The sequence below is a fragment of the Sceloporus occidentalis genome, unplaced genomic scaffold (genome assembly GCF_023333645.1).
Source record: "Sceloporus occidentalis isolate IW3139 unplaced genomic scaffold, rSceOcc1.0.p SCAF_34, whole genome shotgun sequence".
Classification (NCBI taxonomy): Eukaryota; Metazoa; Chordata; class Lepidosauria; order Squamata; family Phrynosomatidae; genus Sceloporus; species Sceloporus occidentalis.
In genome coordinates this window covers 5,780,277-5,795,933 of record NW_028317014.1, presented here as the reverse complement: position 1 = coordinate 5,795,933, position 15,657 = coordinate 5,780,277, and the positions used below count along the sequence as shown (strand labels likewise).

At 35.2% G+C, this 15,657-nt stretch overlaps 1 protein-coding gene across 1 annotated transcript; it reads right to left on the bottom strand.

The window, feature by feature from the left end:
• Positions 1 to 10,012: 10,012 nt before the first annotated feature.
• ZIC3 (Zic family zinc finger 3) lies at positions 10,013 to 12,802 on the bottom strand. Its single transcript, XM_089487742.1, has 3 exons — positions 11,830 to 12,802; positions 10,657 to 10,820; positions 10,013 to 10,201 (listed from the first exon to the last, which is right to left on the bottom strand). The coding sequence occupies exons 1-3, from the start codon at positions 12,800 to 12,802 to the stop codon at positions 10,013 to 10,015; spliced, it is 1,326 nt and encodes a 441-aa protein (XP_089343868.1).
• Positions 12,803 to 15,657: the final 2,855 nt, after the last annotated feature.

The following is a 15,657-nucleotide window of genomic DNA, read 5'->3' as shown; positions in this document are numbered from 1 at the left end:
GGCAGAACACTAGAGCGACAGATAGGATGAGAATGGGGTGCTGTCGGCCAGCAGCCCACCTGGCATTTGCCCAGTTTGCCAGATGGCCAGTCTGGGCCTGTCAAAATTGCTGTAGGAATATACAGATTTACAAGCTCCTTTTCACCGCTAACAGCCCAGTCATGAGTAGCAGGTTACAAGGGACCAGTGCCGGATAGCGGGTTGCGAGGGCTCGGTTCCGGGGAGCAGGCTGAGAGGGCAAACGGGATGAAGGAGGCTTCTGCTTTCCTGGGCCTCATACACAAGTACTGACTTGACCTTTTTGATGGAAGCCCTGTTTCTAAAGTGTATAAAATTAAGTACATGGTATTATAACACTATTAATGCAGTATACTATTGTACTGTCGCAGTTATCAATAATGCCCTTGGAACTAGCAAATAAATAATAATACATTTTAACCCATTAAGCACTAGTGGGATAAGTCAAAATTTCTATACAAGCTCTAATGGAATGTAAACAGTTAAAGTATGTAAACATTGCAGAAAATGCCATGCTACCATTTTACGAGACAAAAAAAAAATGAAAAGCTAGTCTTTTTAGAAAACATCAAAAAAGAGCAATACAGTTAACACTTTATTTTTAATGTGGCTCTTTTTCCGGGAGTGCTGTTTTGAAGCCATGAGTGCATGCAAATAATAAACTTCCAACTAATCTAATGAAAAACATGCATTTAATAACATTTTCATTTTATTTACTTGCAAAGTAGAAACAGTGCATTTGCAGGACCACAAAAGAGTTCTCAAAATTAAACCATTTTTCAAAAGACATAAAAGGCACAATTTGTTATGTGAGATCTCACTTAACGTTGTCATTATTATTATTTCTTGGCAGAACTGTATCAGGCTAAAGATTTTAACCTAGAGTGGCTCTTTTTTCATGATGTAAGAGACAATTGTCTTTAACAGTGTATATATGTCTGGCTACATTTATTATTGGAGTTTGTAAGGAGTGTTTTAAGCGACAGCAATTCAATGAAAGTATATAATATCAATTTACAATGTAATAGTAGCTATTTGTATCTCATTTTGGTTTCTACGCCGTGTGTTTAGAACCACCTTAGAATATAGTCACGTAAGGCAGCTAAATAAAAATACTGATTTGATTTTGTTTTTCAACAATAAAATTGTCCAATCGTTGAAATTGTGGTTCTTTTTAATACATTTCATTCCCTATATACTTTTTTAATGTTAACACATCTCCGTTCTTTTCTATTATTTAATGTGGCTTTATTTAAAGGGGATACAGTTTCTCTCTCAGTTACAGTGAAGATACTATGTAAAGCACATCCATCCTTAGATCTTTAGAATGAAGGTGGGTGAATGAATGCTATAGACTTCACCATCTCAGTCAAACCAGGAATACGTATTCTAAACCTATCCAAATATTGCTTAACTGCAAACCTTATCATCCAGTACCCACCTCCAACCGGTAGAGGATAGATGGGGTTTGTTTCCCAGCTACATCAGTACATGGGTTGGCATTATAGGTTAGAAAATACATAATTGCATTTTTTGGTGGCAAACGAGTTACCTCATTATCTTATTATGTGAGGATATTATTAGCATCCTTCCAGAAGAGAGATTTTGAGTTAGCAATGAAGGGGTAATGTCTGAGTGAAAACCACTTGGGTGTTCATCAGGGCTGGCGATGATGGGGAAGTGCTGGACCTTTGGTGCTAGCAGCCACCTGATGGCCAGCAGCCACGCAGGAGGGTGACTAGAAACTAGATAATTGCCCAGGTCCCCCAGCTTCACCAAGCAACATGTCACACAGTGCCACCTTTGCCACCAAACAGCTTGCAAGTGCCACATTTTCCCCCAAGAATCAGTGCATTCATAACCCTAGCTGTGCCATCTTTCCCCCCCCCAACAGGTTGTTAGTGCCTTCTTTACCCCTTAACCATCCTTACATACACTCTGGAAAACGTACACAAGTTTACACATGGTAACACACACATGCTTACACATACACCTTTACTAACATGCACGCACACACTCATTCTAACACACACTCCCTCTCACACCACTTATATTTATACATTTATACTCACACACAAACACAACACATACACATTAATGCTAACACACAAACCCTTATACATCCACACTAATGCTAACGCACACTCCATCACCACTTACACATCTATGCTCACAGGCAGACACTTACACATAAACATTTATGCTGACACACAAACACTTACACAAACACATCTATGCTTACGCACAAACACATATTCATCCATGTATATTTCACATACAGATTTATGTTAACACACTTATTATTTATTGTTTTATATAGTGGCATCATATTCTGTAGCGCTGTGAAATGCACATTCATACTCATATACCCTTATACATAGACATTCATGACCACATACATACATATATACCCCCTTCCTCCTGCCCGCACCCCCTTACCCTTGCTGCAGTTTTTGGTTTGGTGCTCGCACATTGTGCAAGCAGCCCTTGTTTCACAGCAGGGTAATGTAACATGACCCGGGTGCGTTCTTGTTTCCCTGTGCCAGTTCAAGAATGTTTAAAAATGTATCTTACGACCTGAACTGGCCCCTGTAAAATGGCAGGGATTAATAGTGTTTTTTATTTCTATTTACATACTTTCATTTTATTCTTTGGTTTGGAAACCATATAACATGTCTAGTTGTTTTGTGAACTGCCTGGTTCAGGGCATTATATGTAATGTTTATTGTCTATATGATACCTGGCTATACATTTCACTTCTAACAGATAAATAATTAGATATGTTAGATGGATATTGTGTATAGCTTTTATTTTGTTTTTTTCGTTATACAGAGCGATACTACCATCAGCAAATAGTTATCAGAGACAAAACAAAACTCAGTGGCCTGAAAGACAGTGGAAGACAATAATGACTAAAACATGTTACTTCTACTACAAGTAGTAGAAAAATAGACTGACAGTAAAATACAGAGGGAGTGGAGAGACAGTATTAAGGATAATAAAAGCTGAGGTGTTAAATGGTCCCTCTCATACAAGGTCACAATATCCTAAACAGAAATCCCTTTAGCATGCACCTCTTATCTACAATGTTTTTGAATCTTGATAGTAGTCTTTGTGGTGAGCCTGATATCCTTTTGGTCGGTTTGTTGTGATCAGTTGGTAATTAACAAAAATGCAAATCACATAGGCTGTATTTTAACTAATTTAAAATTCAAAATGAGACAGTAGTTTGCATACTTGAGCCAGCATGTAACAGTTGGGACGGATCAGGTTTCAGACTCTTTTGAAGGATGTTTATGGAACACTTTATTGGAATGGTTATCTTCCCTGCAAGTTCAACAACTTAGACTTAGATCATAAACAACTAGTCTAGAACAGTGTGAGACACAGCCTTATATGACAGTATATCCTCCAAGGAATATTAGGAAAGAGTTAATTACTCAGAGAAGTCAGAATAATGTTGAATATTCACTAACAGTGGTATTACTTAACGCTAATTAAAAGCACATGCTAGCCTTCATTGGAGATTTAGTGCATACGTTAGCTGAGTATCCCCTTTAAATTAATATTTTTTGGGGGGGGGCAAATGCATGGCGGGATCCATTAGAACCCCTCTATACATTTACACTGTTTTCACTCCCGTCATCCCCTAGGTTTACATGAGATGTGTTCCTCTGAACACAGCTCCTGCATACTAGCATGCATGCATGGCATACTGACAACCAGTCAGTTCCAATGCTAGGAAAGCACTCTCATGTACTGTAATATGCTGCAGCGTTGGTGCTGCAGTATTCATAAACAAGATAAGTGTTGTTCTTTCATTGTTATTCTACAGGCAAATGATGCACATTAAAGTACCAAGGAATGAATTTAGTGTGCATTTGTTGTTGCCTTTAACATCTTAGGCCATTACACATTTATAGGCCATTTAAATTTAACACAAGATATATGGTAGCGTCTGAGTACATGAGTGAGGCTACTTTATTTTGGTATCTCTCCGTTTCTTTCTTTCTGTCTGTCTCCAAAATAAAAACAAAGCATAGGCTTGTAGAAATGTTACTCTAGCCTTGCTTTCCAAATAGTGACGATTAAGCTGGCACAAATAAAATTAGAATGCTTCCTAACACAAAGCTTTGGTAAATTTACATGTACCTAATTGGCCAAACCATTTTACCACTCATAGCATTAGCATTTAGTCTCAGCAATTGAAATAAGCCAAGGAAGAAGTATTTAAATTGGAGGCTTTATCATTGTAGATGGGAATATTACAGCTTAAATCTGGGCACATTCTGTCTGAATATTTATCCTGACAAAATGTGCCACAAAAAATGATTGTGATTGTGTATCAACTTGCAATAACGTGAGAGAGTACAAACCTGTTTACTCAACTCCTAATATCTAATACAAATTGGTAGTCAGCAGGAGTTTGCAACGGCTTTAACTTGGCAGAGGTTTTGACACTAACTAATGGAAATAAAGGGGGCAAACCAGATGCTCGCTTAAGGTGAAAAGAGAATTAACGGAAAAGTCCAAGAAGGAAAAAAAAGTCTATTACATGTATACAGTAATGTGAAATGCTTAGTTTAATGAAATTAAATATTCATCTCATCCCAGTATAGAAATAACTTTTGCTATATATCTCTGAACTTTTAGGTAGTTAGGTAAATGGGTAGCTACATGGATGGATGGATAGATAGATAGATAGATAGATAGATAGATGTGCACACTATTCAATATATCATACTCTTAAGATCAGCACACCTGCACAGAGGTCCATGTCCATACTACCCCCTGTACTCTTAGGGAAACTCCCAGTGCCTTAAAAGTTGCCAATAAGAACATGATTGAGCACCTTTTTCCTAGGTTCTGCTATACCCAGGACAGCAGCCACTTTCATCCATCCCTTAATTACACATGTAGTCTGTTTTTGTTGAGCGAAGTTGTGAACAAACCAATATGTTGACCCATAATGTAAGAATAATGAAAAAAAGAATACGGACCTGTATATGGGAGGAAGTACAGGGTCAATCGGTCAGCAAATAAATAAATGAAAACATTAAGTCCTGTGGTTGTTCTTGATAAAAGTCACATGCAGGGACTAAAACACTCCAAGTTACTTTAGTATTATTATTATTATTATTATTATTATTATTCTAAAATATGAAATAGTTGCTTCAGTATTATTAAAAAAATATTAATATTGTTAATTTCCTAGGTTTAACCTTGATCTTAAACCTGCTGCCAATCTTAAAATTAAAAGAGGCCATAAAATCTCTTCCTAACGCGAAACGTCAACCCTAAATTGTTTTGAAAAACTATAGTTCTGGGTGGGAATGTATTGATCAGAGACTAAGAAAAATGCAAAATATCTATCTATTTATTTATCATGATTAGTTATTGAGTCTTGTTTTGGTAAACCCCACAGGTACCAAGTTTGTGGCTTACCCTTATATTTTGTTCTCCAGGAACACATACATGTTTTTAGGTGGATAAATCAATAGATTGATAGATAGATAGATAGATAGATAGATAGATAGATAGATAGATAGATAGATAGATAGATAATACAAGCATAACCTGGAAATACATTAGAAATGCCTTTTAGCTTATAATAGCAAGTAAAAACAAAAATATTCTCTGTGGTCACCATGCTCTTCTATAGAAAGGTTATTATTTATTTTACGCTATTAGATGTGGTCACTGCGGTCTCTCTTATTTCTATAGAAGGGTTACTGTTTTTATTTTTTTTGCTATTTCATGGAAAAAACTTAGCCTGGGAATCCTAATCAGTAGTAAGAGATTCAGCAGGAGGTGGTTGGCTCCCATTCGACCCAATCATCCAGTCAGAGATAAATCCTCACAGTGGGGGTTATGTTGAAATAACAGCAAAAGCAAAAAAAACAAAACTAAATGTACAAATAAATTTTAGGTCCACTAAGGTTTTCATCATACAAGTGAAACGTGACGGTATGTATTTTTGGTATTTGGTGTAAGATATCACTGTGGAAAAAAAATATATATAACAAACCATGGGATGTTAACATGTCAAGAGGTAGCTCCAAAAAAATCCTTCACATATCACATATTTATCGGTACACACATAAGACTATGCAATTCAACACAAAGATATCACCTGCTTGCAACCTAGAGAAAACATATTTGTAGAACAGCAAATAACACAGAAGCAAATTTAGATATTACAGTATTTAGTTAATTATAATAATAACTAAGATCGTTTCCATTTTATAGCACAAACAGGTCAGCTATAATAAAAGGCAACCCGAACATTTAAAATACTATATTCACTTATACAATGAATAAAAAAGGTCTATATAGTCGTTATTGAAAGCTGGTTTTTTTCAACTCTAACTAGTATTTTCTTTTTTGGTTAACTCATTAAGTACCAAAGGAATATACAAAAGTGTTGCGTTGAGCTCCTCTCTGCCGCTCAGATTTATAGCATAACGGTCCTCAATGGGGGGCATGGTGGCAGAATAAATAAAGCGGCATTATAGCTGCAAATTGTTAGAGCAATCCTGAATAATCCAACCTATTGACAAATTATATTTGAGGTATAGCTAAAGACATATTTTTTTTCTAACACAAGAAAAAGCTGATTTAGCTCGCAGCACATTTTTTTAAAGATGATTTCTGCATTTTTCTTAAAAAAAAACAGTACTAGAACATCGTGTTTGAATCAGAGATACAACACATCTTTACAAATGACCAAAATCATTGCATAGTATAGAAACGAGCCAATAGTGTTTTCCTTCCGGTGCTCTGGAGATGAAAGTGTTGTACACAAGTTAAGCGTATTCAGAAGCAGGGAGGAGAAAGGCTCAGAGCTCCTCTGAATCATCGTAACACGCAGCAATAGGGTGTGAGTAATCTAGTGAATGACAGAAGCAGTACGCATCTATTTTGCCTTTTGAAGCACCTGGCCCTTTATAGTGAAGTCTCTCATCTGCAACAGTGTTTACAAGAAAATAGCACTAGCATGCACAAAAATACATCTAATCGTACTCAGCTTCAGAATTATACTTAGACATTATTTGTTGTCAGTTTCCTTGGAGATAACAATCAAAAGCCTTCAGTCCAAAACTGTATTATTATTATTACACGCAAATAATACATATATACATACATATATATATATATTATTTTTTCCCGAAATAATTCATTACAAAATAAATGTAACAATGTAGGTTAAATATGTTGAGATGTATGTCTCTTAGGAATGGCACTGTAAATTATTTAAGAATTCAAAATATTATAACTACAGTTATTTAGGTTATAACACACCTGGGTAATTTATAAAATGTATTTTTAAAAAATTAACTACTACAGATTTATAAAATACGGTTCTACGGGCAGCTTATTTCTTTGTTTCGCCATGGACGGGTTAATATATTTTTTAAGATGAAAATATAATGCAGTGTGTGATACATCACTTAAACTATATTCCCTAGAATATGTCTTTACATTTTCATTGGAAACTTGAATGTGTTGTAATGGAATATTTTTTGCATGATTGTTATCAAGTATTTACAAAAAATAATTTTATTTGAGAGCAAAACATAGTATTTATGATCTTATGTCTTGCTGCATTATTTTTATCATATATTAAAACATGTTTTTCTCTGTGTTTTGAAATTAAAATTTGTGATGAGTTAAATTATAAAAATACTAGATATAACTTAACTTTCATTAAAGTGTCCTGAGAGTGTTTAACTATTGAAATCAGAACAATAAAAGTAACTAAATAGCATTGAATAGGTTAAAAATACAGGTCTCCATTACACTAGTGTTGTCTGAGATTGCCGATGTTCTTTACATAATTATATCCATAAATTAAATGTCTAATCCTAAAGCCAAAGTTTTGTCCTGTCTATTCTTATTTTTTCTACATTGTCCATAATATAAAAAGTGTGGCAACATTGCATTATCATTATTCTAATCCAAACTTTATGTAAAAAAAATTTCCAATATTAGAGAATTTTGTTTACCAATGTGAAAGCTACAGAGGTCCAACATATGCACTAATTAAGACTGCAGAAAACCAATAAAATTTTTGACATAAGAAATATTAGGAATACACAGAATTGCATTCTTCCTCCCTCCTCACTAAACATGCTTTTGAAATTAAAATGTGATGTTTCTGTGTTTATTCTTGCTTATATGATATGAAAGTGATGATGTATTTATGGACAGAAATAGTTTAATAAGATTAAATTTTTTTATGTTTTTTATATGTATTTTTATTTCACTTGGAAGGAATAATATGGCTGTGGATGAGATCCAAGTCAATCAATCTTTGAGTAGCACAAGAATAAGCAAAACTATGTTTTGTAATATCTTGGCCAGCCACCTCACACACAAATTGTTGATCCAAAAGCTAGTGAAAAAAATCCATAGCTATTGCAATATATTTTTTATATGTTTCTGTGATGCACCAGCAATTATCGCGTGACGAAAATCTATTACGTCACCTTTACAAATACCTAATAGTTTAATCTAATGTGCATTTAGGAAGCAATTGTCAAATCTCATGGCAAATCTTTTTTAGTAGGCCTTCAAATCTCACTGTGCTTACTTAATATTTTTGAATATGGTTAACTGTATTACTGTCCTCTTGGATACCTTGCTGAGGATAATTTTTCTTAAACAATCACTTTTGAGACCATATAGTGATTTTCGAGTGAAGCTATCTGTGCTGCACAAACAGCTTAAATATTTTGAATTTGGCTATTTTAAACTGTAAAATCGACAGAATAATATAATTTGGGCCTAGAGACAGCACTGCATTGACAGCTACTTGTGCATCTGTTCATGTTGATGTAAATTTTCACTATTTCATCATAGTTAAGGCTAGGACACCTTATACATCATGTCATCTATGTTTTACTGTACAATAAATCTCTACACTTATTAAAAGGCTTGCATTTTGTGGAAGATGAACAATAAGCACTTTCTCTTTGATGTGCATGATATTAATGTCATGGTACCTCACTGAACAGATTAGAAATATGTGCTTGAAAACATTGAAGGGCAATTTAATTTTACTTTATGCCTACAAAAAGCTGCATTTAATCTTAAAAGTCTTTTGATATGAACCCATGTTAGTGGAAAGACTACAAAAATTATTACAAGGTTCTGAAAAGCTCATCGTTTTCAGATATGATCATTTTTCTACATCGTGTTAAGTAAAGGAACTCATTAGTTAGACAATTTAAAATTGGTTTTTTTTTTTCCAAACAATAAATTTTAATGCTAAAGCAGTTATAACCAAAAGCTATACAGAGTTTTGTTAGAAAACTTCTTTTTTTTCATAAATATTGTTCAGTTCCCGGCACTTGTATCAATAATTAAATTACAAACGATAAATATGGCATCATGGATATGTATTTACAAAAGTTCTTACAAAAAGGCAACTGTATACTAAACTGTCACAATCTGTGTATGAACATCACATTCCCATCCTGAAAATATACCAAACAACAGCTTTGACCCTATAAGACAAGGAATACATTCACAAGTGTAATGCTTTGAGAAAGTCCAAGACATAACAAGACTTTGGCACGGTTTAAGAAAGTGAAATTTTAACACCAAAGGTAAAGGAAATTTCCTAGCAGTTAAATATGCAAGCAATAAAAAGAAAAGGAAAGGGAAAAAATTTAGTTTCTTTAAAAAAAAAAAAAAACGTTGGTAGAATGAAGCAAAATGTAACAGAATACGGGGAGTGAAATTAAAATGCCAAAATATATTTCAAATCCTGAGAAACGGGCACAGTTAGGCCAGAGCCTTTATGTTTCGGGCTAAGAAAAAAAAAATAGCAAAAACTTCCCGGTCAAATGTAGTTTAAAAAGATGAAGCCCTATTCTGTTGCTTGTGTCATAACTTCCATTTCCACCTTGGTCAAACAACCAGCTTGATTTCTGTGATAAGTCTCATTTGATCCACATATTGAGCCTGATAGCGCCTTTGTACATATTTATCAGACGTACCATTCATTAAAATTAGGCGGTAGTAGTCCCGGATTGTGGGTGTTACTGTTAGTCTGAATTGTTGCTGAAGTGGTTTTAGATGGTTCCTCACTGCTGGCAGAAACCATTGCTGGTGGTGTGGCAGATTCGTAACCTGAACTGGCAGCAGGGGATGAATCGGACCCTTGAGATTCATGAACCTTAGACAGAAAGAAAAAACACAATATTTAATGTAGACATAACTCTCCAAAAAATGTCATAATATTATTGGCAAAAGCACTTCAAGTTTTACATGTAAAAAGTTTGCCATTTTTTAGGACATGGTTAAATTCTCTCACTTCTACAACATTAAATCGAAAATCATGCATAAATTTACACAATAACACAATAAATGTTTTTTACTCTAAAGGTTGCCATAAAAAACACTGATACAAAGTGTGTATATATAAAAGTAAGTAGCATTATGGTAAAGTAAAATTTGAAAAAAGGTAACTATTGTTTTCCACAGCACAGAGCTCTCTCTCTCTCTCTTTCATATTATATATATTCACATTTATGAATATATTTTTAGTATCATAAAAAATGGATAAAATAAGAAATACATATTTTAGAACATTAAGTATTTTGAAGCTTGTGTGACATAAAATAAGCTTACCTTCATGTGTTTTCTTAGAGAGCTGGGGTGTGTGTAGGATTTATCACACACTTTGCAGATATATGGTTTATCTGATGTGTGTACATGCATATGTTTTTTTCTGTCACTGCTGTTAGCAAACCGTCTATCGCATCCTTCAAACTCGCACTTAAATGGTTTCTCCCCTAAAGAAAGAACATATAAAACGTTAAAAAACTGAAAACTTTAAGAAGTGTATTTACAGTCGTCTTTCTGTTACATTTTACCTTTTTTTTTTTACTTTTCTGATTTAAGGTAATGAAATTCACATTGTTGGCACAGAAAAGAAAATTTCCTGCTTAAATATTTCCATACGTTATCTGTGTATCGTGCTGAAATATTTAGCATGTCAAGTTGACACTTAATAAAATACAAAGGAACACCTATACAAATCCTATAAACCAGGGTAAACAGTTCGATAATTGTTGTCTTACAGCTAAATTCAATTTGTTCATTGTTACCTTACATCTATGCCTTTTCAATACAATGACTGTATATTAAAAAGTGTGAGACACGGATCAAAGTCCTCAATAATATAAAAGCATATATTAGAATAGCAAACCATATCAGTTCAAAAACCCAGACGTGTTATGAGTATTTTCTTCTGACAAGAAATTAGTTATTCTTTTTGTATATAAATTCATTTTGCTTGCAGAGTTCAATTAAACATAGAATTCCAAATAAAAATACTTTGACAAAAGTATCACTGCTTTAATTAGGAGATGTGCCAATCAATAGCAAAAAAGAACGGAAGTGAGTGAAAATTAGATTTAATTAGCATTTCTATAGTTTACTTAACAGAAACTATGCAGGGAACCAAACTGGTTAGAAGCAAATCCTCACTCAACAAATTCGTATTTGTTCTTAGTAAACGAAAGACAGGCCAAAAAAAAAAGGATGAACTAGCCCTATAAAGACTTTTTTATTTTTTATTTTTGTATGATTAAATTCCTAAGGGTAACGCCAAAAGACAAGATACGAATGATTAGAATTAAAAAATATATATTTGCATAAAATATATACTTTTTAGACAGCTGTTATAGTCATCAAGTACATATACAACATCTATAAGTCTATATTAAATATAATTAAATATACATCTTCTAATATATTTTAAATGTTTTTTTTTATTCAAACAAGTATTCAATGTCTTACCTGTATGAGTTCTTTTGTGGATCTTCAAATTTTCTGATCGTGCAAATATTTTCCCACATCCAGGGAAAGGGCATGGAAAGGGCTTCTCACCAGTATGTACTCTTATATGATTAACCAGTTTGTATTTTGCTTTGAAGGATTTACCTCCTCTAGGACATTCTTCCCAATAACATATGTGATTAGTTTGTTCTGGTCCCCCTACATGTTCCATTGTCATATGTGTAACTAGCTCATGCATGCTACTAAAAGTCCTGTCACAGGTTTTTTGAGAACGATTCATCGGTGATTCCTCTAGCCATTTGCACGATAATTCTTGTTTAATAGGTTGCCTCATATACCTAAAAAATGCCCCTGGGCCATGGTGAGCAGCCACATTCATGCTCATGTTCATGTGGTTGTAATTGTGGAATTGGGCAGCGGCATAATGATCTGTCCTGGGGCTGGGCACAGCTCGGTAAGGATCGGGCCGTCCAAAAATATCTCCACGAAGACCCAAATGCATTTGACCATTGACCACATGTCCATTAGGTGAAGTGTGACTGGAGCTTTGTTCGTGCAGCCCTGGGAAAATCAGGTGTCCTGGGGGTTCTGAGATTCCAGGGGGGCCATGGCTAGCAAAAAGTCCATGTTGACCACCTGGAGAGGGTGTATCTCCAATTCCAGAGTTGCGATTTCGGAAAAGAAAATCTCGAGTGGAGTTAAAGGCTGCGCCGCCATAAGATGGCACCTGCCCACCATGGTGCCCAAGCGCATTGGCATATCCGGACGCCTGCGGGGTAAAAGCTGAGCTCTGGCTTGAGGAGAGATCATGACTGGCTGGACTGAGCTTAAAAGCTGCAGCATGTGAAGTTTCCGCAAACGGATTAAGCCCCATGCCAGCATCTCGGTTGGACATTTCATGATGGCGAGTTGCCCCAAACCCACCAACTCCCAGGGTGGGAAACTGTGGTCCTCCGTCTAATAGCATTGTCATGAATGACTCTGAGCAGTTCAGACCCACTCAATGGTCAGCACTGGATACAGTTCATGCAGAGATGTTGGTTAGGAAAATAACTTTTCTTTTAATTCCTTTTGCTTGAGAAAATCCAGGAAACAGTTCACCCTCTCCAACTGAGTAATGTCCTTGGACTGATAAAGTCAATCACTCACTCCTCACACATAAACCAACTCAGGAGGCAGTCTGAATTGCACCAATAGAAACTCAGCTGGGGGAGTGTCATTCGAGCCCAGCCCCAGGCACCCATTTGCCTGTGAACTCTTGATTGACAGAGTTTAACATTGAATATAGCAGATTCACTAATATCTGTGCACTGATTGGTCTGCTCAGGTTTAGTATTTGCAGGTAAGCTTAACCCTTACAGTGCTGAAAGCGCCTAAGATACTTTAAAAAAAAGAAATGCCGCTGCACCTCTCAGCACTGCATGTGTTAATAGATTCCACAGAGCCCTCATTTTCATCTGCAGTATCCTCGGTTTGAAGAAACCGTTAACAATCTTCGTAAACATTGTGGTCCTCTGATGAGTCTTTGGAATGCTAAACCGTTATCTTTCAGTGATCCTAAGTAAATTTCAATATCTGCTTTCAAAATCAAAGCCACCGAAGATTCTTGCAGTGAAGAAGTGTGTGAATTTGCAGTGCTGTCACTGCATGGTGTATAGAATTATTTTTCTAGCAGTTGTTAAATCCTTGTATATGTGTTGCGCTTGTGATTGTATTTTGATACAAGTTTGCGTATGCTTTTCTTGCTTTTAATATTATATTTGAAAAAAAACCAATATGTAGACAATGTATATATGATGAGAATTTGTATTTGTTCTTTGGACATGTTTTGCCGTTTCAAAATAGTTTTTGTTTGCTCGTTTCATGATTTGGTTTTTTTAGCGTTTAATATTTTCATGTTGGGCCTGCATGAGTATCGTTCATATAAATGTTGTTTCATCAGAATTTTGAGGACTAAAAAATGTGAGTCAAATGAAAACTCATAAACTAGCCATTTATCTACTAAAATTCTCTTAAAGCGATCATTTTTGTCAAGCTCATCTCTTATTGTGGTCCTTTACGAAGGCTGCCGTGAAAGCTGCCATTTCATTTATAATCATCAAAGACTCAACTGTTTCTTATTGTGGAAGAGAACAAATAGTTAAATTGATTGGTATACTAAAAGGAATGTGTGGGGGGAATCCCTGTTGTGTTTGTTTTCTGAGTTAGGATTTTAAACTTCACAGAGCGGTCATATGGAAAAAAAAATGCATCTCCGCACACAATGCATTCGTCATATAGACTTGCACAGATAGCTGCACTAATGCAAAGGGGGGGAAAAAAGGAATTTTTTTGGAAATACAGCATTTGTCTAACAATGGTTATCAGCTTTAGACAGCTCTATAAATCCAACTCTTTTCTTTATGGGAAAGCATTTTCAAAGAACTATAGGGAGCAAGATTGGGAATAAAAGAAAGAGAGAAAGATGGCCGTAATTGTAATATCCTGAGATTTGCTGAGCCCAAAAGTCTGTCTATTGAGCCACTTTCACAGGATTGTCGCTGTCTCTCTGCAGGAAACATAAAATCTGATCAAGTTCAGAGACGCATTGAGAGACTGCTTCAAGCAGAGCTTTATAACTGCAGTCTTTTCACATCCTTCCCCCCAATCAGCCCCAGGAAAGACTTCACATTCTTTATTTTAGAGTTTTGCAAAAAAAACCAAAAAACTCCACCCCTATAAAATCAGCTTCAGTAGTAATACCATCTTCCATCAAAACCAATCAAAATTCATGCTACACATCCACCAAGGACACACTAAAAGTTGAAAGGTGAGTCCCTCTTGTCTTAAATAATTGCATCTTAATGTGTGTGGCTCGAATCTTGCTTGCTATATGCTTAGACTAACTGGTCATGGTATAGCAGGTTTTCAAATGGAACGGGAAGATGTTGTGATCTTAGGTTGCAGACTGCACAAGAGCTTGGGTTTTTAGCTGCTATGCATGGGAAACTTGGTAGGTTTATTTGATGGACGCAAAGCTTATCCCAATGCAGTAGTAGGCTTTGATGTTCCTTTGGTGAATGCAGCACATTTCAAATGTCCTCCTAGTCACAGAGACTCCTATAGAAGGCAGCAAAGGTTTATGGTGATTCTCTTGTTCTTTCATAGGTGTCAGCAAAGTTTTTCAAACGTATCCCCTTTCAGTATTTTATTGGGCTGTTCCAAGCAAATTGCTGATCTTGGTTACCTGTTTATGTGGCTATGTACACACTCTATACGCTTTCAATAAGAGAATTCATTAGCTCAGGCATATGTTCAGTTGTTTCAATGACAAAAAAAAAGACGTAATTTAATTAGACCATCAAGTGAGAATATGTTGTGAAGTGTCTGTGAAGCTGTGGACCTAAAACCTGCATGAAAAAAATAAGCCTTAATGGGTCAAGAGGCCATTGAAATACAGAGTTTGTTAATTTCACAAATTTAATTAAAAACAATTTCATTTACAATCCTAAATAATATATATATATATATACGTATATACATATATATACACATATATCTCAAAACTACACATAATTACTTGTATGTAGATAGAGATTGTTGTTTTTGTAACATCCTTGGTGTTTAACATTCACTGTTTTCCTTTTTATTTGAGTGGGGGGTGTAAGTCCAACCAGATGTGTGAAGTTCTTGGCCGTTAAAATAAACACTCTTTAGAAAATAAAATGTAAACTTTACAGTGTAGCCTTTTGCCAGACTTCTAAAAGGTACTGCCACCCTTTTCAACACATCAAAATGTGTAACAGTGGAATGGATCAGGTTAAAAGGGAATAGTCATTTACAGTAGTA

What these genes read in the sequence shown, in the direction of transcription:
- ZIC3 (XM_089487742.1), bottom strand. Translation starts at nt 12,802, where the DNA reads ATGACAATGCTATTAGACGGAGGACCACAGTTTCCCACCCTGGGAGTT. An exon ending in CCACAAAAGAACTCATACAG is followed by an intron (nt 10,821 to 11,829) that starts GTAAGACATTGA and finishes TTCTTTCTTTAG; the next exon opens with GGGAGAAACCATTTAAGTGC. An exon ending in CTCTAAGAAAACACATGAAG is followed by an intron (nt 10,202 to 10,656) that starts GTAAGCTTATTT and finishes TTTCTGTCTAAG; the next exon opens with GTTCATGAATCTCAAGGGTC.